Genomic DNA, 26,915 nt, shown 5'->3' on the forward strand with positions numbered 1-26,915 from the left:
AAAGCATAACAAGAGGAGCTGAATTGTAGCATTAACATACCAGATTTATTCACTCAAGGACATACAGTGCCCAGATCAAGAACTGAAGCTAACAGATGGTCAGGGAAGATAAAGGTGTAAGGCTTGCCACAACAGAGACAGAGACAGTGAGGCCACTACAGCTTGTATTTGTAGCGCGACCTTGACGTTAATGGAGGGTGAAATGGAACTGCAGAAGCTCCTTGATATACTAGCAGAAACTCAATAATTGATCGACTGCATGACAGTGCTCAGGTAAAGTGGCAGTGATTAAAATCAAGTGGAAACATCAGCATTTTCTCAGCATTTTGATAGTATTGGTGAAAGAAAATCCCATTCAAACATCTCAAATAAAAAAGAAAGAAAGAAGAAAACGAAGGGAGACCAAAAATTTGTATTTGGTAATGCTCTAGTAGTTATGTTTAACCTTGAGTGTAACTTATGCCAAACACGAATTATATTTCCATAACAAAGTCACATAACCTTTTGACTGAAGCTAGCAATTAGATATGGTAAATCTATTCTTTTAAGAAGACAAAAACTTGAAGGTCACCAATTAAGGGGACAACGATTTAACTCAACTTATTGATTGCTCTTAACTATATAATCATTGTATCATTCTTGAGGTAGTTAGCTCAGCAACTTAGACATATCCCCAAAGCTAGGACTTCTCTCGAAATGAAATCCCACCATCTTCATTCTAGTACGAGGCAGACCAGCTAAGCAGCCTAGAGTCCTAGACATATAAAGGTTTCTCTCTGATTGAAACCTACTATGTGCAGTGAACCACGTCACTTCAGCTCCAATGTGATCATCACAATTCACAAAGTATAATTCAATCAAGACAGGTATCTGGTAAGTTGTCTCTTTTTAACCAAGCTAAGAGAAAGAATACAGCAACACGAGCATGGGGTACTTCTATTATGTCTTAGGATGACACATACCGGCACTTTATAACTTTTTTTTTTTTGTTAGTGAATCACATAAGTTGAACAAAAGTGAAGGGGAATATCTGACATTGTTTTACATCAGCTCAAAATAACTGGAAGCACAGCTGCCAATACAACTAACAAAAGGTGGATCAGATCGATTTGCAGAGCAATTTATTTGTTTACCGGATTAGCAAAACACTGATTTCTTATTGCGCCCTAATACTACCACCTATCTTCCAACCCCAAACTTCTTGAAAATGCATGCGCAACAAATTCACAAGCCATCTTCTGGGGGCACCAGGTAATTCCCCGCACAAACAATCTTTGATGTCTTTTCCCACATCCAACCAAACCCACCAGCTTATCATTTGAGGCTACGAAAATCACACTCCCTAAAAGTGACAGGATAACATCCAACATGACACAACAAACACCAAGTTCCAAAGTATAAATCAATTTCAAATCCACAAGTTCACCAAAACGGCATAACAAGAGGAGCTAAATTGTATCATCGAGATACCACATTTATTCACTCAAGGCAATACAGTGCCAGATCAAGAACTGAAGCTAACAGGAGGTTAGGGAAGATAAAGGTGTAGCACTTGCCACAACATAGACGGAGACAGTGAGGCCACTACAGCTTGTACTTGTAGCGCGCGACCTCAGCGTCGTTAGGGAAGAACCCCATGAGACGTCCGGCGGAGTTCTGGTAGGCGTACATGAACCCTCCCATGACCCCGATAAGCCCGCCCGTCACCATCGACGGCCCGCGGATCCCGGGCTTGATCCCTGCACCAGGAGCGCGGGTCTGAGCTTTCGAGGGCGGGTGAAGTGAGAGCTAGGGCTTGGGAAGGAAATCTATGAGGGGGGCGAACCGGAGAGGTAGCCGACGGTGACGGAGACGGCGGAGATGGTGGAGAGGCGGAGGTAGTCGAGCGCGGAGAAGTTGCCGACCACCTTGGTGAAGGCCGGGTTGCGGTCCACCACCGGGTACTCCGGCTTCACCGACGCGGTGATGTCCGTGTTCATCGCGCTCGCGGCGGCGGCGGGCGGAGACGGCAGATTTGGTCGCGAGGAGGGGGGCGGGTGGTCGCGGCCGTCCTTCTCAGAGGTAGACGGGTAGTGGCGTCGCGCAGCACAGTAATGGGCCAATTTGGGCTGGGCCTATCTGGACTGCTAGAGGCTGTTTGGATCGTGACCAAAGCTGGCCCAGCCAAATTTCGATCTTGCCTAGTTATTTAGGCCTTCCTTTGGTTAGGAATCAAATTTTGGCTGGTCTAAAGAAATTTTGGCATGCCAATTTTTTTTTCACACAGCTAGGCAAATCGGCCGCCCGAGCTGGCTAGCAAAAATGCCCAGCTGCTCTGTGTGACGTGGCACCACGGGAGAAGTCTAAACTATTATCTTCTAAACCGTATATTCAATGTATGATTTTTCTACCATAATATTTCTTATAATTAGATCTACAAAACAAGATCTCAACTATATTTTGGTGAAAAAAAACTATTGCAAGTAAGACCCATATGTCATACCGAAGGTTTTGTCAGACTTTGGCATGGCTGTAATCCAAACACTATTTTTTCCTCTAATTTTGACATTTATCTCAAATTTGACTTGGTCACGAATCAAACGTCATTTTAACAACTAAAATTTAGCATTGTCTAGATTTGACTTGGCTCCTTTTCTCACCAAATTTTGACTTGGTCTGTTGGAGCCAAAAACCAAATAAGCCCTAATGCCCGGCCTTGTAAGTGACGGAGCTTTTTTAGTTTTTACTAGTTGAGTACTCGTACATTGTAACAGAAATAAAATTTGCACAAGATGATATAAAACATATACATAGATATTGCTTATATCAATGAATCTAAGAAGTGATTCACTGTGCTGTCACATGACAGATTTGTTGCTCATTTATAACTGTTTTTGCAACGGGAGCCGAAAGTTTAGAAACCAAGACGTGATTTGAAGAGAGTAATTTGGTGGAGGAAGACAGGTGGAAGCCCAGGCGTGGGCTAGGAGCGAGCAGAATATGAGGAGGGCAGGACATAGAGGTAGGACACAGAATGGTGCGAGAACCGCTAGATGTTACATAATAAAGTTGTAGGGCCTGATTATTGTGCAAAATGGAGTAAATTCGCTTCCTGTTGAGTTTCTATAGTCGAGGTACTTTATTAAATTGATATTATCTTAACAATATGTCATGATAATTATTATATCAAAGTATTAGTGTATAATCTTAGGATATTATTTGGATAATTTACATAGAGAGGATGAGGTGATTATTCATATGTGTAATTAATTCATATGGATACAGGAATTAAAGCTACATAAGATTCATTGATTATGCTAGATGACATTTAGGAACCTAGGTGGAGCGAATTATTGGGCACACCCAACACATTTATATCTGTATGCTCAATGCTGTTAAGCTACTCTAATAAACACACAGTGATCTTTGAATGCTAATTCACACTTATAAACTTAAAGCATACCTTCTAGAATGTATTGCAAGCTTTAGCCACCTTCAGTCCAGCTACAGCCTGGTCTCAACTCTAGTTCTCTTGACATTAATAGCCTCACGACATCATCGGCATCGTCCCTTCTCCCAAGCGAAACGTAAATATCAGCAAGCATCATATAGTTAGCTCTATTTTCTGGATCCAAGGACAAGAGGTGCCTAACTATGCCGTGCATCATACCACAGCCCTTCCAAGAACCGAAACCTGCATAACCAGATACCAAGCTCACAATAGTCGCCTCGGTCGGCCACACCCCGTCCGCAGAGATCATCCAGTTGAACATCTCCAAGGCCAATCTCAGGAACCCCGCGCGGGTGTACCCACCATCACCGCGTTCCACGCCACGGCGTCCAACATCGGCATTCCGTCGAACATCCTGCGTGCGGCGCCCATGTCCCCGGCCTTGGCGTGCATCCCAATCGGGGCCGTCGTGACCAGGAGGTCGGACGTGAACCCTCTGGCCGCAGCAGCACTCTCGATACGCCGGCCAAGCTCGGCCTCCTCCGGCGAGGCGCGCGTGCACGCCGCGGCGGCGAGGTGGAACGTGTGGCGGTATGGGGCGCAGTGGGACGGCATGTCGCGGAAGAGCGCGGCCTCCTCGCGCGGGAGGCCCAAGGTGAGGTAGCCTCGGAGCATCGTGTTGTAGAGGAGCGGCTTGGGTGGCGACGACGCGGAGGAGGTCGCGGAGGCGGCGTCAAACATCCCCCGTGCGGCATTGGGGTCGCCGAGGCGAGAGTAGCGAGAGACAAAGAGGGAAGCGAGGTAGCCGTTGGCAGCGAGGCCGGAGACGACGGCGAGTGCGTGTGGGCAACGGTGGTCGCTGGCGCGTGCAGGCGACGTTAGTCGCTGGCACCGGTGGCAGGGTGGTCGATGACGCCGGCAAGGGCTTCCTTGAGGGCCTGGTACCGGTAGGGTGAGGGCGGCGAGCGGAGGCGGTGGTGGGGCTCGTGCTCGTTGCCGTCGTCGTGGTGGCAAGGAGAATATAGGTGGGGGGAGGGCTGGTCCTGAGATTTCAGTGGCCCAGGGCGAAACTAAAAGCGAGGTCTCATTGAACATAAATATTGAAATATTTATATATTAATTACAAAGATAATATTTTGGGTAGAGTCCACAAGCATTTACGATAAGCTTGAACAACTTGGAATACATCCGTTACGGTAAGCTGGAACAATATTATCGTAAATGCTGAACAAAATTGTGAGGGATTAGAGTACATGCACGTATGCTTGCGTTAATGCATATTAGCTAGGTAGAGATACTCATATGCCTATGTACAACTTGCTGCGTGCAGCTCTAGTTACTCATCGGTACATGCAACAGCTAGCTTGCAACCATAGTAGCTTTGAAGCTATCTGCTCACAGGTGCTAGCACCACAGTACAAACACTGGACCCATTGGTCGCCGGAGCAAGCGGGGACCTTTCCATATTTCAAACGTGCGATCTCAACATCGGATCTATTTAAGGTGAAGTAGAAACTATAGAGAAGAAAAATCAACGACAAAAACTCATATGGCAATGGCTGATGCATGTCCTCAATCAAAGCTACGAGCATGCGGGACGCCTTGGAGTTGTAGTCCCACGAAATGCAAGAAACTAGACTGTCTGTACGGAAGAAAACATGAAACAAGCAAACAGCTAAATATGCTAGGCAGACAGGTCACTTGAATTTTTATGGACCAGAGGAACTAGGCTACTTGCGTCCTACCGTACGGACTACTAAGGCTAGCTGCTATTTTAGACCTAGTTCTATCTATTATCATACGGACTGTTAGAAATAACATAATAGAAATAACATAGACATGTATAAGTATTGTCTAATGACATAGTAAATGGGCGTCGCCATGGCCACGGGCGCACTTGATGCGCACGATCGCCACCCTCCGTCTACCAGCTGCTCTCTGATGCACTTGGTTGGTGGAGAATGTAAAGGGGTCGTGCGGAGGGTGCCGAGGTCGTGCAGCGTCAGCAGGAGTGGCAAGGTCGACTTGCGACGGTTGCATTGGTGAAGGTGCCTCCACTGTCTGTGACAGGCCCTCCTCGTCAGCTGGCTCCGTCAACCAGTCATCCGTCATGGAGTGCGACGAGCCAGACACTACGTCGAAGGAGGGTGGAATTGCTGCATGGCACAACTATGTCAAATACCATGCATCACAGTATTGTTGACTTAAAAGATACAATCCCGAGTGATACCATTGGTAATGATGAACCTGTAACGGAAGCACCCGAGCCAAAACCAGGAGTCAGCATGTAACTGCGGAGCCCCAACTATACCGAGGGACCTGCTCTAGGGGATCGTCCGTAATCTACTGCATGAAGAAGATGAACCACCTATCGACGGTGGCTGTGTGCGTGCAGGTGAAGAGGACCCACCCAAACAACCACAGTAGATACCTCTCTAGGTGTTGTCGCACTTTCCAGTCCTCTGATTCTGGCGCCAGACGGTCCAACCGGATGCGTCGTATCGATCACAGGGTCGATGTGCTCCATACCTAAAAGCAAAAAAATATTATACTGCATAGCATAATGAATACGACAAGCACATAGAAATACAATGCAGAATATGCAAAATAAAAGTTGAATATGAGAGAAATAAAACACAAAGAATAATATATAACATCACGTTTGCAACGTAATCAGCGCTCATGTTCCTGTGCGCACAGAGGTCGGCTCAAATTGCAAGTATGTAGCTCAACGATAGACGCTAACCATACTGTGTCACACTTCAATAAGAATTTATTAACTCACCAAATGCAACCTTGAGATAAACATTTGACGTCGTATGTCCAAGGATTAGATATTAACACCTTGAACTCCCTCGCCTCTGAGAAACATCATCTTTTTACTACATACTGCAGATAGAACTTATCATGAAATATCTGGCCTTTGGTCACCACGATGGAATCATACTCCCATATAGACTTGTGTCCATCATTCACCGTCAACTTCTCCAAAGCAAATTCAACCATTCTTCCGAGATTCTTGCACTAAGTCCAGAAATGTACGGAACTCATCGTTATCTGCCTCCATCTGGTTCACTAATACCTCGTCCTACTCTCCCTAATCAGCATGTGTCGTCGCCTGATTTTCTTCCCTGTCGTTGCGTTCTTCTCTTGCAATCTGTATCTCAAACAGTGCACTAGTCTACAAAGGTACCTCTAGAACCACACTCTCTTTCACCTCCTCATGGATAATATTTTCACCACCAACTTCTACATACTAGGTTCAGCTTCTATGGACACAACATCGCTCGCTTCTACAAGGATACAGTGGAAAAAATCTCATTTCAACCATAAATTCTATTCAACCTCATCACTTGTATTCTACATAACCATCAAATATCATCACTAACATACTCTTTTTGTTAACACTATATCATTCTAAATATATTGTAAAAAATGATTACTTCATTTCTATTCTAAATATCCTACAACTATGGAATATTTGTAATACTTATTCATAACAGTTCGACTTAAAACCACTAAAGATTATAAAAAATTACAAACTATGCATGCTTTGTGCTAAATTATCTATTCTAGACGTATCTAAATTTTTCTATTCTAAATTCTAAATGAATCATATTTTCCTCCTTACATTCTAAATACAATACTACGAAAATCCAAAATAATTCAAATATACAATTCATACATTGACAAAAAAATATGTACATCTAATAATATCAAATTTTCAAATCATATTAAATAATATATTTAACTCTATATTACCGAAATATTTGAACTTTTCTAACTACTCTATATTTTCTAACTAATTATACTATATTTTCTATATATATATAACTAATTTCTGAATCATACCTACTCTACTCTAAATTTCATATCCTTATCCTCCTAATTATCTACTCTACTCGACATTTCTCTAACTAATTTCCTATTATTTTTCTAAGTGTTTCTAACACTAAATTATCTAAATATTCAAAAAAATTGAAATATTCTTACATTATCGAACTACCTCAAACTATTCTAACCTATATTTTAAACTATACTAAATGTTCTACCTAACTATACTAATTTTTATAACTATAGTAAATTTCCAAACTAGATTTAATCTATTCTTAATTTTTTATCCTAACTTTTCTATTTTTTTCTACTCTATCCTAGATTTTTCCTACTCTACTCTAAATAATATATACTAATTTTTCCTACTCTATTCTTACTATTTACTATTATTTCTTATAAAAAAAAATACAAGATCATCACCGCTGTTGTCGGGTTGCTCGCTATCGGTCGAGGCCGTCATGCGTTGCCAGTTGTTGAAGCATGGTCGTCACCCGCCGGTCTGCTCCCGCCCGTCACCGCCTCACTCTCGCGCGCAGTCGCCACCGCTCTCGCCCGTCGTCGTCGCTCTCTACTGGACTACGCACGTGGAAGACGAGGAACAGAAAATGAATCGACGACCAGGCTAATATTAAAGGCATGTCGGTATTCAAATGCCAACATACCTAATGTGGCACCTATCGGTATTCCGCATGCCAACAGTTCATGACACGTCATGTATCGACATATAGAATATCGACAGACCGGTACGCTACACGAATATCCTACGTGGCACACCTCTTTAGCTGGGCCTAGAAATTGTCGATATTCTGTGTGTCGACAGGTCCTCAGGTCCAGTACCACGTAAGCTGTCGTTATGCAGAATACCGATAGGTCATGTGTTGGTATTCCACGTACCAACAGGTATCTATTCTTATAATTTTTAAATTTAACTATTATTTTTATAATTTTTTAATAAAATAATATTATTAAAAAAATCAAGAGAAAGATTAGACATCCTACCTATCTGGGAAAGATGACCACTATACTTTTTAAATAGTAGAGATACTTCTTATATAAAAAAAAATTACAAAACTAAACATCTATTTTGAAAAATCACACATTTGGACTCATGTCACCCATTGTAAGCGCAAAAAGTGTGTCTCCGTTCCAACAGACGACAAATTTAAAACAATAACATACGATAGTTAAAAAAATAAAATAAGTATTTCAATACTCTTAAAATTCAAAACACTATTAAAATAATTATAAATAATTTCAGAAAATTTGGAGAGCTACATCATAGCATTTTATATACCACTAATTTTTTAAAATTTTGTATGCTATTTTTTAGTGTTTTAATTTTTGAGATAAATGTAACGTATTATTTTTTAATTTAAGTTTAAATATACGATTTTTCAAAATCAAACGTCTATTTTTACAATTATTTAATTTAAGAAATATAAAAAAATCGTGAGTGACGTAGGGCTAGGCAATATTGACATTGGGCCCGGCTTGTGACTCCGACGGAGTTTCCAAAGGCCCGCTCGCCTTGCTTTCTCCGCCCTTGCTCGAGTCGCCTCACTTCCCCCACCCATATACCCAACAAGCCAAACCCCGTCTCCTCGCCTCCGCCTCCGCCTACGACATCGAGAACTCCAATGGCGGCGTCCCCGGCACCCTTCTCGCTCTCCGCCTCCACCGTGCCGGCGCGGCTCCGCGCCGCGGTGGCACCCGCGGCGGCCGCGCGCGGTAGGCAACGGCGCGGGCGGATGGTGGTGCGCGCCAAGATCCGGGAGATCTTCATGCCGGCGCTGAGCTCCACCATGACGGAGGGAAAGATCGTCTCCTGGACCGCCACTGAGGGCGACCGTGTCAGCAAGGGAGACGCCGTCGTCGTCGTCGAGTCCGACAAGGCCGACATGGACGTCGAGACGTTCTACGACGGCATCGTCGCCGCCGTCCTCGTCCCCGCGGGGGAGTCCGCGCCGGTCGGGGCGCCCATCGCACTGCTCGCGGAGTCCGAGGAGGAGGTGTCCCTCGCCGTCGCCAAGGCCCAGGAGCTCGCCAAGGTGGGGCAGCCGCAGCAGGCGCCGCCTCCTTCGGCGGATGTCGCCGGGACGCCGCCCCCGCCTCCGCCGCGGCCGGCGGAGGCTCCGGTGGTTGTTCCCGCCCCGGTGGTCGCAGGGACCAAGGGCATTGCCACGCCGCAGGCTAAGAAACTAGCGAAGCAGCACAGGGTGGACCTTGCAAAGGTGACTGTCACCGGACCATTCGGTCGAATTACGCCTGCAGATGTTGAGGCGGCCGCAGGCATCCAGCCAAAGCCAAAGGTTGCTCCTGCTGCTGCTGCACCACCACCACCTGTGGCTGCGCCCTCAGTGGGGGCAGTGCCTCAAGCGGCAGTGCTCCCACCGGTGCCTGGTGCGATTGTCGTTCCATTCACTACCATGCAGGCCGCCGTGAGCAAGAACATGGTGGAGAGCCTGGCAGTGCCGGCATTCAGGGTTGGGTACCCTATTTTAACCAACAAGCTCGATGAGCTGTACGAGAAGGTGCTGACATTGGAGGATTTGGAGAATGCTCTTCTGTTTCTTGGCCTGCTTGTTGATGAATGCGTCGATTTGGTTTTGTTAGGTTAAGTCAAAGGGAGTGACAATGACAGTGCTGCTGGCGAAGGCCGCAGCCATGGCGCTTGCGCAGCACCCTGTTGTCAATTCTAGCTGCAAGGATGGAAAGAGCTTCACTTACAACAGTAACATCAACATTGCAGTGGCTGTCGCTATTGATGGTGGGCTTATTACACCCGTCCTGCAGGATGCTGATAAGGTATGTACTGTCTGTGTGATAAATTTGGCTTTAGTTAGAAATTGTGCCACACGAGTTCACTAAACAACTTATGAAATGGCACAATGCAGCTGGATATATACTTGCTCTCGCAAAATTGGAAGGATCTAGTCAAGAAGGCACGTGCGAAACAGCTCCAACCAAATGAGTACAGCTCTGGTATATAACTCATTGCTTTGTATGGTGTGTTAGATTGCTGTTGCAAAGCTCATGATGTTCATGGACATTGTGCTTACCTGAAGATTTTGTTGTTTGCAGGGACATTTACCCTGTCCAACCTGGGGATGTTTGGTGTAGATCGATTTGATGCAATTCTTCCACCTGGCCAGGTGGGCTTACTTTCCCTTTGTTGCCTAGTTGATACTGAATTGTGATGTGATTGCTTTACTAATGCATGAAAACTGACATTTGAGTGTCTATGAATGCAGGGAGCTATCATGGCTGTTGGAGCCTCAAAACCTACAGTGGTGACTGATAAAGATGGTTTCTTTAGTGTCAAGAGCAAAATGCAGGTTAGTCGTACATCTGATTGTTATATCAGCTATTTGCATATACTGTTTTCAATTTGAAGAAATATTGACTGTGCTACATCCTAAGAGTTTTTAATAAATGTTTGATGAACTGTAGTTGTTTATGTGATACATTGTATCAGTTAGTCGTGCATCTGATTGTTTTGAATATAAGCTATTTGCATATAACGTTTTCAATTTGAAGAAATATTGATTGCGCTACATCCTAAGAGTTTTTAATAAATGTTATGAACTGTATTTGTTAATGTGATACATTGTATCATCTCACTTGGTCGAATGCCATAGTTAACATAAGATGTCTGATAATATGGTTATCATTACGACTGTTGATTATAATCAATAGATATTATTCACTGGTTCTGTCTAAATCATAGATATTAGATTTACTGGCCTAAGATGAATCTTTGCAATGGAAAAATATATAATTCATGAGTAGCAAGCACCCCGACTTAAACCTTTGGGCCTTGTTTGGGGTGCAAGAAAAATCTCCTATTCCTACAAGAATTGAATTGCTTCCTGTGAAATTCCTGTGACCCTAGCAGGCCCTTTAGTCTTTGTTTGAGTTATGTATGGGTGATGTTTTTATGCGGAGATATTGCTAGTGCTGCCAGTTAGGATCTCTTTGGTTGGTTGCTGCATTTGCCACAATTTTGTGCCAAAAGTGCAGTGAGCCATAGTTCTTGTATACAGATCGTTTGCCACAAGTCTATTGCATAATGGGCATAGGGGTAAGAATGTGCTGCCTTCAATTTGGCAGAAAACTAAACACTGTCATGATGGATTCAGCCTTGGCTGACACAAGTTTAGCAAATTTGCATATAACTAAGTTGGTCCAACCATTTCTTCAGGTCAATGTCACTGCTGATCACAGGATTGTTTATGGTGCTGATTTGGCAGCATTCCTGCAAACTTTTGCAAAGGTTATTGAAGATCCTGATAGCTTGACTTTGTAAGACTTCTTGAAGTGTTATCTGTGTGCCGGTCATTAGTCTAATTCCAATTGGAGTTCTATCGTTGGTCTCCAATTTCTGTATCTTTGAGCATTCAACATGATGTTGCCTGAGCTGTTTGTACTGGTTTTTATTCATATTTTGAATGTTGTCATAGAGATTATACTGTTGATACATGGAAATTTTGGAAAGTAATAAATTATAATTGTAGAATAGTTTGCTAATCTATTGTTTGCCTTAGTTCTGAGTACTCGTATTCTCCATATTATGCTTTCCGCCCCCCTTCCATTTATATACTGGAAAGTTTGATATTTTCCTGAACTTAGCAATGGTAGAAATCCCATGTTCCCTTGGTTCTCAGTGCATTTGCTTCAATCATAACCATAAATAAAAAGGTAAAAGCTCAACTTAGGCCAATATGTAAATGGATTTGGTTCATTTTGTAGTATAATGGCACGCTGTCTTTGGAGTTTAGAATTTGTGCAGCTTATTGGTAAAACACGAGAATATATAGTTAGCAATCACCAGTAGCTACAGAACCATGCAAAACATATAAGGTGTTCACTGGTAGGTTGTGAGTATATTCAACAAACTGAAAAACCATCCAATCAAAATCCATCATCATTCTAGTACAACTCTGCGTATACACAAACTGTCTATTGTTAATGCCAACTGATCTCATGCTAAGACACACACAGTCACACAAACAGTCAATTTCTTGATATTCAACCGGCTAATCTTAAGTCTGAACATCAAATTATTCACCTGAGTGTAAGGACTAGATTCAGAGGTTGGTTGTTCTTTGAGCCCCTGATCTCTCGGCACACCCTATCCAGCAAACCAAGAAAATCCCTCATGATGGCAAATACGTGGAGCAGGTTGGACTCATCCTTGCCAACCTCTCCATGATAATACTCTGTGAGTTCCCTGACATTGAGTAGGACCTGAGCTTCTCCAACCTTGAGTTCCTGCATGGTATTCGTTGCGTAAATTTGGAATAATCTCATGCACTGCAGGAAGTTCTTGTTCTTGTCACTGCTAGAAAGGTCCTTCTCAATGAGCCGGCTCAGTTGAGCTAGTCCATGTGATAGATTTGAGATTGAGCTTTTCAAGGTATCCAGATCTATGCTTGCTACCTTCTTGATACTGCCAAGCTCATTACTTAACTCAGACACAAATTCTGTACCCATTTCCCAATACTCTTCTTGTCCTGTTGGTGTGGCATGACGAGATCTGGGTGCTTCAAGAGCTTATCTGAAGCTATTAGTCCTTGTGATCGAGCCATCTCTCAAACAACAAAATGCAGGAGAGTTATCTTCCCATCAGCTCCACGTATATCTGCCAGTTTCAGCAGTGCGTCCAGTCTAAAAGCACTTGCGCCCCCTCTTATTCTTCCAACATTCATCTTGTTTCCTGTCTTCAGTACTGCTTCAAGTAATCTTAAGAAAAATTTGCCGGACCTGAGTTCAGTGCAGGCTCCCTAGAAAACAATAGAGGTAGCTTTAGCAGAGTACTCCCATCTTATAAGTTATTTAAAATGACCCCACTTACATTAATCATTGAAAAGGACATTCTGAGATGAGCAACTTCATCAAAATTTTCCTTGTACAGCATCATCTCAATTCTTGAAAAAACCACTGGTATTGTTAGTAGGCCTTGACAAAGTTCTCTGCTGGATCCAACATGCCGATGTCCCCATCAAAGTCCAGTAGTTTTTCCTCTTCTTCCTTGGTTGTTTCATCTTGACCAGGGCTTCTAGTTGTTGTACAGATAATCCAGTACCTGGGATAGTTCAGAAAGGAGAGTAAGTTCATCTGGTCATCATTTACTTTACAAATTTAAATTCAAACATCATGTAATCTACCATTTGTTATTGAACTGCAAACTTGTTCTGTGCTCGCATTTAAGGTCTTGAACAATATGGTAGTATTTTGAAGTTTGTGATGCTCAATAACATGTTTGCTGGTAGATAGAGTCTTTCTCTTGGCATCCTCGTTTTTCGCTGGGCCTTGAAAATTGTATGCAAATAAAGACTTGATCATCTGCTCATCAAATCTGCATAACATAGATTATTGTAAGATGTAATACCATGCAATGTGGTGCCAATCTAGTAATTGGGATCCTTCGGTTCTCTTACTCAAACTCGAAGGAACTTGATTGAATGTCATTCCACACCATAGAGCATTTTGGAGCTGCCCTTACTTTGTTCCAGTGCAAACGTTTCAACCTTGGAAGGGGTAACCCATCTTTACCAACTTGTGTCAGAAGTGGTAATGGAGGTGGCAGTGGAGGCTGGCCAGAGTTCTGCCCTTTAAGACTTGGAGGAGGTTTGTTTGGCGGTGGAGGCAGTGGTGGTGATTTCAGTATACTTGTTGCACTGGACGGTTGGAAACTGGCTCCTTCAGCTGAACTCCTTGAGGTTTCCTTGGAATCCAAATTGACTTCTGCGTTTGACACACTGAATGCCGTTTTTGTTCCGGAAGGTTTGGTTTCTGTATGATAGGAAGTAGAATTGCATACTGATGATGGATTCCTGATCTTTGAATTGGCCTGCTCCACTTTTGGAGCTTCAGGACGTGCCATGGATCCAGAAGTGTCAGTTGTTTTTGCTGTCTCTTGATAGTTTATTTCGATTTTCCCCGCATCTGGATTTTCTGGAAGATTGTAAAAAGTGTTACTCACATGGGCGTGAGTGGAAGCAGTGAAAGTTGGACTCTTTGGAGAGGACTGAGATCTAAAATCTGGCGATAGTGAATGATATGATGAATTGGATGGTGAATTATCTGCATGTGGAGAAGATGGAGATGGATCTGTCATGGTTTTATCGCAAATTTGCAGTGGTAACTCCACAATGGAGCCACTTGATGAATGAGAACAAGGTATGGAATGGAAAGACTCAGCTTCATCAAACTGCAAGTTGCTGTTCTTCTTCATGGTATAGTCGCTTATTATTATTTCTGCATCTTTTGAGGGAGCGGTAAGAATGGATAAGCTCTTAGATTCTATAGATTCTTTGAGAATTGGATTGTTCTCTTGGCACTGCACAACAGAACTTAGGTAAAGCAGATCTGGGATGGGATGGGATGGGAACTAACCTTCCTGGTAGCACAAGGTGATCTTTGAGCCCTTGATCCATTGCAAAATACTTTGAACGGTTTTGAACAGCCCTTCCGAAATTTCCTTTTCTCCTAACTGAGACTGCTGCTATGGCCACTCCAAGAACAAATAGGCATGCTCCAAGCCTCCAACCACAGCCAAGGCAACAATGGCCACTTTTGGGAGCCTGGTTTGACCTCAACCTCCCAATTTGCGTGCCACGCTTCTTGCCGGGGCAATGTGGCTGTGGTTTTTGAGTGGCATTCTTCTGTGACTCAGCTGGTGAGCTGGTGCTGGTATTGCTTCATGAGCTAGTGTTGGTGCTGGAGCTGGAGCTGAAGAAATCCTTTGACGCCTCCGGTCTCGGTCTCGCGACCGATGATGATTCAAGCCTATCAACATCCTGAACCTGGACAGAAAACCGGAACCGACATCACACGTTACCACAGTGACACTGACCTCCCTCTCACTGCGGCTTGCTAGACGGAGAGCCCCCTCCAGGACCTCAAAGTTGAGCAGCAGGAGCACAAGTGAGGCAGAAGAGAGGAACAAGACGCGCCAATCTCTGCTGATCAATCAGCAGAAAAGGGAAGCTCTCCTTGTCTCACGACGAGCTCTCAATGGCTGTGAAAAGGAGGAAGAGGAAGCGAGTGAAAGCTGATAAAATGGGGGTATGTGTGTGCGGACACATTTGCTGTCCAGGCCGTAAGGAAGCCAGCAGCTGGTGAGCTCGTTCTCTCTGCCGCCCATCCACCTCTGCGGGCTTTAATGCCACTGCAAGAAACCCCTGGCCATGGCTAGTGCCTGCCGAGAGCTTGCATAGCAGCAGCGGCGGCTATATTACCTTTCAGCTCCTTTTACATCTGTCTCACTTACCAGCGCTCTGAATCTTTGGTGACTGAATCCCGTGGCCACCGCGACAAAACTGCTGATTGGCTCAATGATTTCCTTACTGACTATCATCCTGACATTTTCGCCGGTCATTGCAATCGTGATCATCGCCGGTACCAAATCTGTTACTCTGCTATTGTGTTCATCTCTTATGTTTGTTTGGAGTATGTGATCTGTGGATCCTTTTGGATGGTTGGCGCTGCTTGTCCTTCCGGAGGCTAGTGGGCTACCGGTAGCGTTGTTGGGTTCCGTTGTGCGCACTGTACTCTAACTCTCTAAGGTGAAGGCCGTGCACTTTTCTTGCCACAAATAGCACGAAAAAGGGGGAAAGGAGAGTGAACCACCGAACTAAAGGCGAAATGGGGCACAGATGTCCTCAAATCAAGCGAAGCAGTTCCTACCAAACCTCATCGTAATTTGACTGAAAAATGGATTCTGCAGCTACATATTGAGCTCTGCTGGCCGCTGCATACATCGACGCAAAACAGTATCGTGAAAAGCTGCGAGTTCCTCCTGCTTTTTGGTCCGATTTGCTTCTTGTCCAGGGCAGACAACACGCATTTGACCATGGTTTCGTTATCATTTTCATGTGACAAACTTATTTTTTTACGTAAAATATGGTAAATACTAAATTTCATACGTTTGTTTTTGCAAAAAATTCTCCCACCCATGCCAGCGCCCGCGGCCGGTGGCACCCTGCCTGTGACCACCTCCTCTCCTCTGTCGGGCTAGCCTGTCTCCTCGCAAAGCTTCCTCTAAAATCGGTGACGAAGAAACCTCGCCCGTGTCTGTTCACATGCTCCTAAAATGTAGGGAGTGTGGTAAAATATTGGTCACATTTTAAGGACGAAATCAGTTTCGAACCGAGGGCAGCACTGCACAACTAAGGTCAATCATCTCTCAACGAGCGTCATAGGACGTCATCTGTTTTGGCCAGGGAGTTACTAGACTGCATGTTCTCTCATAGCTGACTTGTGCTTACATCGTCTCAGCTACAAGGAGCAAAGGCTAAAAGCCATTCACAGCCCAGCGTTAGCTCCAGTGCACCGCGCACGGGGCCGACGGCTCCAGGCGTGAGAACTGGAAGCAAGCAGGCAACGCCACGCCGGCACGGATGCATGCATGGCGGTCGCTCCCTCAGGGCCGGTGGCCGGCTCCGGCGTCGACCTCCTTGATCTCGAGTATCTCGACGCGGCGGTTGGTCCTCTTCCGGAGCTTGATGGCGACGTCCTGCGGCACGAACGCGCCGCAGATGCTCACCCGGTGCTGCTTCCGGTCGATCAGGTGGCTCTCCAGGTCTTCACACACGCCACAGGCACACAACGTCACCAATCAAGAGCAGATCATGTGTTTGGTCACTTGGTCGCATGTCGAAGCATACATAGAGATGGGTTCCTGACCTTGCATGTGGAGGAGAGCTCTCCTGATCCTCTGGTAGCACCCGTTGCAGTCGATGTTCATCCTAACGGTCATGCAGTAGAACTGCAGCCACATCAGAAACACCAGTCACTCCCAACTCCAGCTCCTTCAAGTGGCAGCACATAACCGTCAGCCATCATCGTTACCTTGTCGCTCATCAATCTCCCTGCTGGACAGGCCGGGCAGCGACGGCAACGTCTTTTGCCCCGCCGACGAAGGTGTCCTCAAAGGGGCCAGCAAAGGTGGAACCGTAGAAGTACTCGGAAGTTTGCAGGGAAGAGAGGGCAGATGGGGTTAAGAGGATTTGGATTGATACCTAGCTTTTTTGCTTTGTCTAGGCAACCTCAGTGTATGAGGTTGTTGGAATCAGATTCTTGTCCAACGACGTAGGCTGCCTGGCTGCCTTCGGACGAATGGGTGGTCCTTTTCCTCCTGCCTTGCGACGATGGACTCTTGCGCGTAGCATGATCAGACAGCACCATCGGAACCTTCAAGACACGATGTGAACATTAGCACGGCAAGAAAGTAGTGACTTTTTCGAGCGTGCACCGGTTAAACCGTCCTGTTTGGAGCAACAAGAACGGCAATACCATAGGCAACCAAGAATATCAGCAAAGCCAAACCTGTCAAACCGACCAATTCAGGCCAGGATTAGATTCTTCCTACCAAACAATTCCACCACGACTTTCCAACAACAGCACTGCAACTTTGAACTAAACCATTCACATTTCACAATCATTTCAATTCAGAGCTAGAGCCACGAGCCACCTAATAAACCCTACTGCAATTGAATACCAGAATTCAACAAATATCTGTATAGGCGAAAGCACGAAATTTGGAAATAACAGAAGCACTATGCTTTCATTCAGTGTAACTTATACAAGACGCACTGCAGCTACAAGACTGGATGAACAAACTTAACAGTTGGATTGTCAAAAAAGGAAAGCTAGAAACCGTAAACAAAACTCAGCCATTCTTCCCCCTACTAAACAAGACTAGTTAAAGCTCCTATGAACTCCTAGAATGTTATAGAGAACAGGTAGAACTTGTCTAGGTCAGTCATAAATACAAACAGTATTCTGTTCCTTCGGTGACATCTAAGAAATCAGAGGGAACGAGCCTTCAAAACTCCCAAGATCTGGATCCTGGCAGTGCTGACAAAATAACCTGGGGATGCACAAAATAACATCTCACCGAGGCTGGTGAACTCCAGAAAGGAAGAGCATAAACATGTTAGCCTTCGAATGCTCATAAGTTGGCTTTCATCTGGACATCACCAGATTGGAAACCTGCACTGGGACACCCATAAAACGCTGTTCTCCACTGCTCTTGCATATTTCCTCATCAGGCGCTGAATTAAGCTGCACAAAACTTCCACTGGGGCTGGACGACTCCATGTATCCCTGGCTGCTGCTCCCGCTGCTAGTGTCCGACTGCCTTTTTGAGCCAGATCTTCTACTCCGCTTTCTAGGCCTCCACTTCAGGTTATCAAACTTCAGATCATTTGTGAGATCAGCGAGAACACGTTTTTGATCACGTGATATCTTGCTGACGAAAGATTTGTCATCACACCTCTCGTCAAATCGAAGGCCCTCCATTTGCGGTTCTGGTTTTGGAGATTTGTTACCTATATATGAAATTTGTTTGCCAATCAAATATTCACCTTCACAATTTGTAGTTGAACACAGTTTGCTTGCGATATCTTTTCTTTCATTCAAAGGATTCCATTTGCTACCAACCCACTCAAGGGACTGCCTCAAATCATCTTCGCCAAACTCAGAGACTCGGTTTTCTCCTGCGGTACATAACACAAAAGTTACAGAGATTCAATAATACTGACATTGTTCCACCATTAATGATCTTGAAAGACATACACATGCACGAAATCATTTGGAGCATTTACCTGGAAAATAAACTTGTAGACGTCCATGATTTCCCTGCCGCAATACAATTCCCTCCCACCAGCCATCATGCCACCATGTATCAACAATGGCTCCAACATCGAAGACAAATGGAGCCTTACTGTCTTGCACATGTTGCGGGCGAACCATTGGCCGTCCAAGGGAACGTATGCCCAAGTGATCAGGTTTAGCAACCCTTGTTAGCATAACCCACTCCTGCAGCGTAAAATTAGGTCAAAGTTCAGTTCAAGAATCCATTGCATTGAACAAAGGTAAGTACAGAGAAATGAATTTAACACACCTCCAAGTTTCCTGTCTCATCAGCATCCTGAAGATCTAGGTAGCGCACCTTGGTTTTATCTCTATGCCTTTTCAAAATCAAACATCTAAACCAACAGCCCCTTATACCACTATCTTGTGACAGAACTTCAGCATGGCAACCAGGATATAAGTGTTTGTGATCCAGAGCATCCTTAAGAAAATCAGAACCGGATGCACCAGAACTAAGGAACATCTGTGGATTAGCATCATCGTTCAATGCATCACGCTTCCTCTTCTGCCCAACATCTGAATTGGGTCCAGCTTTAGTGAACTTGAAACGCACCTTCAGAGAGGAAGATGCATTGAACATGGTCCTAAGTACTTCCTGGCTCCAATACCCTTGTAGCTGGGTGATGTCAAAAGGCTTGAATTCATCATTGTCAATCAGCCAGCGGCAAAGATAAGGTTGCCAATAACTGTATTTGGCGCCACTCTTGAACTTCTCAAAGTGCTGAGCACTCAGGACTGTAGCCAATCCATCAATGCATTCAACACTGAGATCTTGACGACCAAGAGAAAAGAAAATCTCTGCGTCATCAACATCCATGGGCAACGGAGCACCAACCTCATCAACTTTGTCAAACCATCGTACCTTGACCATGTTGTATAAATTTGTATCCTCATAGAGATCCTCCACATAGGCAATGAGTCTCTTCATCTCTTCACTCATGATGTATACAAAACTATGCACCTATGAATATAGCAGGAACATGTCAACTATGGTTCAACCTTAAAAAGTTTAAGCTGTAGGTAATTAATATATGCATTCAACCTTCATCTATTTTTAACCTTCTATGATATTAACAAATTAATATTAACATTCAATCTTCATTTATTTTCAGCCTTCTATAATATCAAAAGGTCATTCCTTAACATCACAGTAAGAGGAACAAAAGAATAAACATCATATGTTACAAAGTAAAAGCTAAATATGAAATGCCATACGTTTCTCTTTAACAAAATCCTTTCACTTCTATCTCATGAAACTGTCCATATAATATTCAGGAATGTGCACATTTTTTCTGATGGTCAATTTTATGTAAGCCTCTACATGTATGGTATTAGAAAGAACACATGAAAGTGATAAGTGAGCGGACATACCGAAATAGTGATTCCCCTACGGCAGAAAGATTTGTAGTGCTTCCGTCGTTTTTGGCAATGCCATGCAGTTCCTAACCATGTGAAATCTTTAGAAATTTCCCTAGAAGAAACATCCTGAGTAGACGTAAGAGAATATGCATTAGAGAAGGGGGATTTATCAGAAATGTTTCTGGCACATAAGAAAGGAGAGATGTTACTCCAAAATATTTATGTACCTTTGAAGCAATAACTTCAGTGCAGTTAACATCATTGTCATCATATGAACTGCCATTGAACCTATTAGCCATTGAGGGGGAACCATAATTACAACCTGCAAAGCGGCATTCACAATAAGCAAATCACCAAAGCGAGTCAGTCATAGAAAGTCTTCAATTGAAACCTTAGTATGGAACCAAGCAAAAAACTCCACCCAATACAAAAGCCGCACAGCAAACAAAACAAAGAAAGAAAAAACATAAGGAACTAAAGAAAAAAGAGAATGAACAAGGAAAACCACAGATCGCCACCACTGATCAACCAAAAGATTCAAAGCACATTTATTTTTTAGTAACTTTCCATTTTACTATTTTAGGGATATTATGTATCTATACTACAAATATTGCATGCCCTGTGTTGCTTATACACTCGGAGTCGCAGGCCACACAATGCATTTCGACTAGAATTAGTTGATACTACTACAAGAACTGGAGGTTTTCCCGCAGAAACATTCAGCGTATGTTTGAAGCATGTATAAATGGAATTATGGATTTGTTCCATTGAGACGTCGGGGGAGGCCACAGAAGGGAAGATCAAAAGGGCACCTGATCGACTTTAGATTCACGCTGCTGCTTCGTTAATCTCTATTACCAAATGCAAGGTTACGCAATTGGCCCAAAGGAAACCAGCAGCGGCTTCCACTGAGTCACACCTGTACTCTCCATAATCCTATGGACAAGGAGAAGGTATGAGTTTCGTCGCAGGCAACAAAATTATTACTGAACAAACCGGACGAGATTGTAGGCATTTCTAGAAGAAACTGCAAAGGAACCCAGACCAGATCTGACAAAAAAACAGAAACCCAACGAGATCACGAACACTAGCTAAAGAGACCGAAAGACATGCCATTCGGGTCCGGTTTAATCAAGAAGAACGCAATCGCTTTCTGAATATTAAAAGGGCAAAACATGATTATAGCAGAGTAGACAGATCTTCCTCTTCCAAATAGAACTAGACAGGAATCAGACCGAACATGGCAAGAGAAGCAACCTAACCGTAAATAAGAACAGAAACTACAGCATGTTTCTATTCCAGAATGCCCAAATCTGTGAGTGGGAAAACACGAAAAAGACGACGTCTTTCTTGCCAAAATCAGGCAAGCCGCAGAAAAAAATGGAAGTAAAGCATCCGTGTTCCCTACCCTCAACCTAATCTTAAGCTCCCCAGCCGCCGCAAGCCCCAAAAGAAAAGAAAGTGGAGCAGTTTAGTCCATGGAATCGAACCGTATATAACAGATCCGCTCATCGCGCAAGATAGAATGAACAGAAGATTAAATGGATTCTATAGCATTAAAAAAACGCAAATTTTGGGGGAAATCGTGGGGACGCAGGAACCAGAAAGGCGCTCAAATCCAAATGAACAAATCAACCGACGGTAAGCCAAGAAATCCGAAACGCGGCCCTCGAACCAAGGAACCAAACAAATCAGCCAAGGAATCCAGAACGCCAAAACTCTAATATTCCACGGCATGAAACGCATAGCATGCGCAGAAGCGGAGCAGAAACACGAGCGCGGCTTCCTTCGCACCTTAAATCCGACCTTACAAACCAAATTCTTACACAAAACGCACGCAAAACCGACAGAAACATAGACTCCTCCCCTCCCTAGGACCAAACTGAGCCAAAACCAGGACCAAACGCTGCAAGCCCCCGCACCGAAGTCCCAAATCTACCACCAAATCACAAGAACAAGCCAGCAAAGCACACAAATCTTACCGGAAACGAGGGAGGACAGCCAGTCCACGACCTCCCGCCTCGACCGCAACTTCCTCGGGGCACCGCCCTCCGCCCCGGCCGCCGCGGGCGACCGTGACGGCGACGGCGCCACCGCCGCAGCCCCCGCGGCGGCCGCGAGCGAGCGGAGGAACCGCCCCTGCACGGCGTACGACATGTGCCGCGGGCTCCGCTCCCGCCCCACCACCGCCAGCTCCCTCTCCTCCCCCGCGCCGCGGAGGAAGTAGTGCACGAGGCGCCGGCCCCGGTCGTTGGACACCGCCACCTCCTCCCACTGCGTCCACATCCCCCTCGCCGCCGCCAGGGCCGTCTCGTCCATGGCCGCCGCCGCGGAACCCTAACCCTAGATGGGTCTCGTCTCGGCTCGGCTCGGCTCGCGTGTGGTGCGTATCGCGTCGCGTCGGTTGAGACCTCGCACGAGGTGGATTGCGGGGAGGGTCAGATTTGGGTGGAGAATAGTAAGGGGTGAGCGAGGGAGAGGACGGGGAGGGATTTGGTCTTATTCAGAACGGGAAAGTTTTTTTAACGGAGGGAGAAGGATGGGTGCTTTTTGCGGAATGGACTTAGAGATTTTCTGGGATTGGTAAACGGGAGTTTTGGTTTTACTGCAATTTTTGGGTCAAAATAGGTGGGACTAGTTTTGACCTTCTAATTTTAAAATCATACTTTCTAGCCATACTTTAGCTGAGTTTTGAAATCTATCTCGTGTGAGAATGTTTCTAACCAAAACCTAAGGTATTTGTTCGAGATTGTATATATTAGAAGCTGAGTTTCTAATGAAAAGTAAGGATGTATTTGGCAGCAAGAAACGTTTTGGATTCTGATCAGAATCAGTGGAATTCCCACCAAACGGTGTTTTGGCAAGAGATTTTAATCTGAGATGGGAGAAACGTTTCTCTTTTACATTGAAGGGAGAAATATGCAAAAGGTGTTTTTTCTCGTTTCTAAATCACTTTCTTCTCATTTACAACTGTCATATTCTTGATACTTAAAATATATCCAACTAGCGAAACGATTGCACAAAATAATTATGTTTCACCAGAAAATTATTTGCAGAAAGAAACTGGAACTGAAACATTTATGAAATAATTTGGAATCCTACCAAACGGCCCTAAGTTGTCCTCCATTGAACATGTTTGGTAAGCCATTTGGAAGGAAGAAATCATGTGTGAATCTTACTTGAATTGGGCTGTTTGCATTCATACATTCGAACTATAAAAAATGTCCTTAGAGGATATCGTATTTTGTCGTAAAAGTAAAAAAAGATAACCTGAAGCATGTTATGGGCCAATTATACTTTATGGTATTAAACAAAATATAAAGTAGGCATCATGAATTATTTTTCTTTCAGGGACGAAACATCATGGATTTATGGATGCCATGTTTTTTGCGATGGATTGTTTCTAAGTGTTGATAGTTTTGCATACAAGGCCATTTTCCATCGCAACCATTCATATATATAATTCTTCGCAATATATATATATATATATATATATATATATATATATATATATATATAAAATTCTTGTGAGCTAGGCTATTCCTATTCTCAAGCCATGTCCAGCTCCTTTAAGATCGTCATGCTATTGAATTTTCTTTACCAAAAGAGTACATCCATAAAATACAATGTTGCGATTGACAAAAGGTCACCTTTGCATCGGTGTTTTTATCGAGCATAATATAGTACTACATATGAATACAAAGGGCATAATATAGTACTACATATGAATACATTTGCAAAGAATGATAGTGCATAATTCACCGACACTGTTGACAAGAGGCAACCGCCTCAAAGCAAATATGGATGTGAAGGGATATCTGTCGGTGAATCAGGAACCGGTGGTTCTCGAATCCTGAGGTCAGGCCAGCAATCCGTTACGTGACGTCATCCCGCGGGGTCGTCTTCGCGAGGCAAAAAAGATTAAGTCCCGAGAGAGGGCGCTCGGGGCCACAGTCAGTGGTCCCCGAGTACCTAGGTTCTCCGATGATCTGCGAAGTCTAAGTACCGGGAAGGAAGTGCTCGGGGAGGTATACGGTGACCCCCGAGCACCCGAGTCCCCCGACGACCAGGAAAGCTAAGTACCGGGAGAAGTGTGTCCTAGACTGCGAGCGGTGGCCCCCTGTGCACCCAAGTATCCTGAGAACCCACTGAAGGAAGTTCCGGGAGAGAGTGCTCGGGACTACGTGCAGTGGCCCCCGAGCACTCGGTCCTTCGAGGATCCGTACAAGCACGCCCGGGAGAGAGTGCTCGGGGAGGTGAACAGTAGCCCCCGAGCACTCGGTTCCCCGAGAACTAAGAAAGGGTATTCTCGGGAGAGAGTGCTCAGGGAGGTGAACAGTGACTCCTGAACCTCGGTTCCCCGACGACCCAGGAAGCCCCCTGACAGTGGCCCTCACAGGGGTCCACTGATGAGGTGTCAGCCAGTCAAAGGCCCGAGGCCGCATTTAAGAGCGCGCGTGGCCTATTACCTCCAACTGCTCCCGCCATGCTCGGTGTCAGTTCCTGCCACATTCTGGCAGAAGGGCGTGGGGACATTAAATGCACGGGTCCCATCCCGTGCCATCCGGCACGTCTCGGGATAACGTTGTGAGGGCCGAGGCGTTCCGTCTGCCGTGCTACTGTGACAGGAGAACAAGACAGGGCGGGCACGTCGGGCCGTTCTGCGGCTGCCCGGTGGGCCTTCTCCACGGCGTCCGTTGCCAGTGCATTTATGGTGACAGATGACCGGACGCGGGGCGCATTTTTCACCCCTGATCACTTCGCACAGAGGCTATGATGACGCCCTTTTCCATTTATGGTGTCTTGAAACTCGTGCCCTCCCATTCGGGGCACACTACTGCCAGCGGGTATTTAAAGCAGCCGGCAGCACGGACAAAGAAAAGCTCCGAAATCCCTGAACAAGCTCTGAGGCGCTAAAAAAAAGACAAGCTCGACAAGTTAGACAATCTTTTGGAAGTGAGAAAATCCCAGAGGAAGTGGGTAGAGAAGAGAAGAGAAGATTGAGAAGCCCAAGAGCACCCAAAGCCAACAAATACACACAGATCAAAGAACAAGGACCTCCAGGCTCTAGGATAGACAAACATTCCTGTAACCAGCAACATCCTTGAGGGATATTCTCAGAGCATTTATAGTATCCATACAGGAGTAGGGTGTTACGCCTCCGTGCGGCCCGAACCTGTCTAAACCTCAGTGCATTTACTTCGTTCCGCACTAGATGATTCCACCCCCGCCAGCCATCGCATTTATATCCATTTATTTCTCCGGCAAACATATTCAGGATCATCCCCCCGCCGAATCTTTAAAAAGGGGTCCCTCAAGATCCCTGCGACAGGAGTTAACCCTCCGACAATATGACTATGCCATCTCCAAAAGATACTTTAAAAATATATCCTATATAATACTATTACAGCATCCCCTAATATTATTACAGTATCCTTTATTTTTTTCATCTCCAACAGCTATCCTATTTCCTCTCTTCAATTACTCTCCTCCTCCCCTCGGACCCACGTGCATATGCTATGAACAGTATTAGAGGCTCTCATATCCAGCCGCATATTTGCCGGCCCCCTCCCGTTGTCGGCTTCACTGTATGAGTCGAAGCGGAGTCCGTTGGAGTTGGATGCCGCCGCTCCCAATCGGCACAGGACAGAAAAAAACGTCGGCACAGGGATACGGCAAGAAATACCAAAGCTGGTGGAGTTGGCCTTACTGAAAATATTACAACTTGGTGAGGATGCCATCCTCGTGATCTTTTCTCGCTCATAGCATATAATGGTGGAGAAATAGTCACAGTAAATAAGATATGTGAATACGATGCAAAACGGAGTAATCAGAGGAGAAACATCACTGAAACATCACTACCCATGGTACTTCCACCACCTCATCGCTACCTCATGGCCACCATGCCTCATCGGCATGGCTTCCGACGTCAATGAGGCCAACCGACTGGTGAGACTTAGTTGCTTCTCAGCATGTCTACTGGTGTGATCTCCTCTTAAACTACCACACTCCTATGACACCTAAGTTCTTTTTTTCACCATCATACCACCACCCAACACCAACTGCCTAGCCTTCTGTTGTTAGCGTTTTCCGTATTCTATTGTCGCGTCTCTATATTCTATTTTGTGGGGAGCTTGTGAACAGTAACCCTAATCGCACAAATACTTCCACTAGTAAAGACACGTATAGTTCAATACATATCTGCACTGCAAAATTAACATCAAAGAACGCCTATGTAGAAAGGAAATGTGCTAGTAAACGTCCTTACCAAGAGTAGAGCAAGAAGTGACAAAGAAAAGAGCAAGGACTGCGCAGTACCCGAGAAGAGAGAAGGGCCTAGGTTGAGTTCATAAGGCCATCTTCAACAGAAATTCTAAAAATCCACACCCTATAACACTATTATAGTATCCCCTATTTTTTTATCTCCAACAGACATCATATTTCCTACTTTTTATTACTCTCCTCCTCCCCCTGAACCCACGTGTATACTCAGTGCACAGTGATGAGGCATGCTACAATAGGTAGCAAATTTGCCGGCTCCACCATCCCGACCGTATTACTGTAGCTGCGAAAAAGTACATTTGGAGCATCTGTTGGAGAGAGATACGGTGTGGAGGGAGATGTATTTTGC

At 44.8% G+C, this 26,915-nt stretch overlaps 5 protein-coding genes and 1 pseudogene across 6 annotated transcripts; 1 reads left to right on the plus strand and 5 right to left on the minus strand.

The window, feature by feature from the left end:
- Positions 1 to 1,388: 1,388 nt before the first annotated feature.
- On the minus strand, positions 1,389 to 2,052 carry LOC133895596 (NADH-ubiquinone oxidoreductase 20.9 kDa subunit-like). The gene is made up of 2 exons (XM_062336027.1): positions 1,826 to 2,052; positions 1,389 to 1,739 (listed from the first exon to the last, which is right to left on the minus strand). The coding sequence occupies exons 1-2, from the start codon at positions 1,977 to 1,979 to the stop codon at positions 1,585 to 1,587; spliced, it is 309 nt and encodes a 102-aa protein (XP_062192011.1). The 5' UTR covers positions 1,980 to 2,052; the 3' UTR covers positions 1,389 to 1,584.
- A 1,714-nt stretch (positions 2,053 to 3,766) lies between these two features.
- LOC133895138 (pentatricopeptide repeat-containing protein At2g39620-like) lies at positions 3,767 to 4,171 on the minus strand. The gene has a single exon (XM_062335321.1). It carries the CDS (start codon positions 4,169 to 4,171, stop codon positions 3,767 to 3,769), a length of 405 nt encoding a protein of 134 aa, XP_062191305.1.
- A 4,641-nt stretch (positions 4,172 to 8,812) lies between these two features.
- Positions 8,813 to 11,791, plus strand: LOC133895731 (dihydrolipoyllysine-residue acetyltransferase component 4 of pyruvate dehydrogenase complex, chloroplastic-like). Its single transcript, XM_062336227.1, has 6 exons — positions 8,813 to 9,795; positions 9,878 to 10,069; positions 10,159 to 10,246; positions 10,346 to 10,416; positions 10,516 to 10,599; positions 11,466 to 11,791. The coding sequence occupies exons 1-6, from the start codon at positions 8,902 to 8,904 to the stop codon at positions 11,568 to 11,570; spliced, it is 1,434 nt and encodes a 477-aa protein (XP_062192211.1). The 5' UTR covers positions 8,813 to 8,901; the 3' UTR covers positions 11,571 to 11,791.
- Positions 11,792 to 11,907: 116 nt separating this feature from the next.
- LOC133895139 (formin-like protein 9) lies at positions 11,908 to 15,662 on the minus strand (annotated as a pseudogene).
- Positions 15,663 to 16,447: 785 nt separating this feature from the next.
- On the minus strand, positions 16,448 to 17,682 carry LOC133894956 (heavy metal-associated isoprenylated plant protein 26-like). The gene is made up of 3 exons (XM_062335158.1): positions 17,120 to 17,682; positions 16,955 to 17,036; positions 16,448 to 16,852 (listed from the first exon to the last, which is right to left on the minus strand). Exons 1-3 carry the CDS (start codon positions 17,129 to 17,131, stop codon positions 16,692 to 16,694), a joined length of 255 nt encoding a protein of 84 aa, XP_062191142.1. The 5' UTR covers positions 17,132 to 17,682; the 3' UTR covers positions 16,448 to 16,691.
- A 125-nt stretch (positions 17,683 to 17,807) lies between these two features.
- LOC133894955 (uncharacterized) lies at positions 17,808 to 22,789 on the minus strand. 2 transcript variants are annotated; one of them, XM_062335157.1, is made up of 7 exons: positions 22,267 to 22,407; positions 21,097 to 21,220; positions 20,512 to 20,606; positions 20,297 to 20,410; positions 19,176 to 19,886; positions 18,877 to 19,090; positions 17,808 to 18,768 (listed from the first exon to the last, which is right to left on the minus strand). In XM_062335157.1, the coding sequence occupies exons 3-7, from the start codon at positions 20,581 to 20,583 to the stop codon at positions 18,236 to 18,238; spliced, it is 1,644 nt and encodes a 547-aa protein (XP_062191141.1). In that variant the 5' UTR covers positions 20,584 to 20,606; positions 21,097 to 21,220; positions 22,267 to 22,407; the 3' UTR covers positions 17,808 to 18,235. The 2 variants fall into 2 exon arrangements, with proteins under 2 accessions (XP_062191141.1, XP_062191140.1); XM_062335156.1 differs by lacking the exon at positions 21,097 to 21,220 and having other exon boundaries at positions 22,267 to 22,789.
- Between the last annotated feature and the right edge of the window lie 4,126 nt (positions 22,790 to 26,915).

The sequence above is a fragment of the Phragmites australis genome, chromosome 16 (genome assembly GCF_958298935.1).
Source record: "Phragmites australis chromosome 16, lpPhrAust1.1, whole genome shotgun sequence".
Taxonomy (NCBI): Eukaryota; Viridiplantae; Streptophyta; class Magnoliopsida; order Poales; family Poaceae; genus Phragmites; species Phragmites australis.

Coding starts and splice junctions, on each gene's coding strand:
- LOC133895138 (XM_062335321.1), bottom strand. CDS start 4,171: ATGTTTGACGCCGCCTCCGCGACCTCCTCCGCGTCGTCGCCACCCAAG.
- LOC133895731 (XM_062336227.1), top strand. CDS start 8,902: ATGGCGGCGTCCCCGGCACCCTTCTCGCTCTCCGCCTCCACCGTGCCG. Junction 10,247..10,345: donor ACCAAATGAGTACAGCTCTG/GTATATAACTCA, acceptor TGTTGTTTGCAG/GGACATTTACCCTGTCCAAC. Junction 10,600..11,465: donor GTGTCAAGAGCAAAATGCAG/GTTAGTCGTACA, acceptor CCATTTCTTCAG/GTCAATGTCACTGCTGATCA.
- LOC133895596 (XM_062336027.1), bottom strand. CDS start 1,979: ATGAACACGGACATCACCGCGTCGGTGAAGCCGGAGTACCCGGTGGTG. Junction 1,740..1,825: donor CACCGTCGGCTACCTCTCCG/GTTCGCCCCCCT, acceptor CTCCTGGTGCAG/GGATCAAGCCCGGGATCCGC.
- LOC133894956 (XM_062335158.1), bottom strand. Junction 16,853..16,954: donor AGCTCTCCTCCACATGCAAG/GTCAGGAACCCA, acceptor GCGTGTGTGAAG/ACCTGGAGAGCCACCTGATC.
- LOC133894955 (XM_062335156.1), bottom strand. CDS start 22,603: ATGGACGAGACGGCCCTGGCGGCGGCGAGGGGGATGTGGACGCAGTGG. Junction 20,411..20,511: donor CTGAAGTTATTGCTTCAAAG/GTACATAAATAT, acceptor ACGTCTACTCAG/GATGTTTCTTCTAGGGAAAT. Junction 19,091..19,175: donor ATGAGACAGGAAACTTGGAG/GTGTGTTAAATT, acceptor TTTACGCTGCAG/GAGTGGGTTATGCTAACAAG.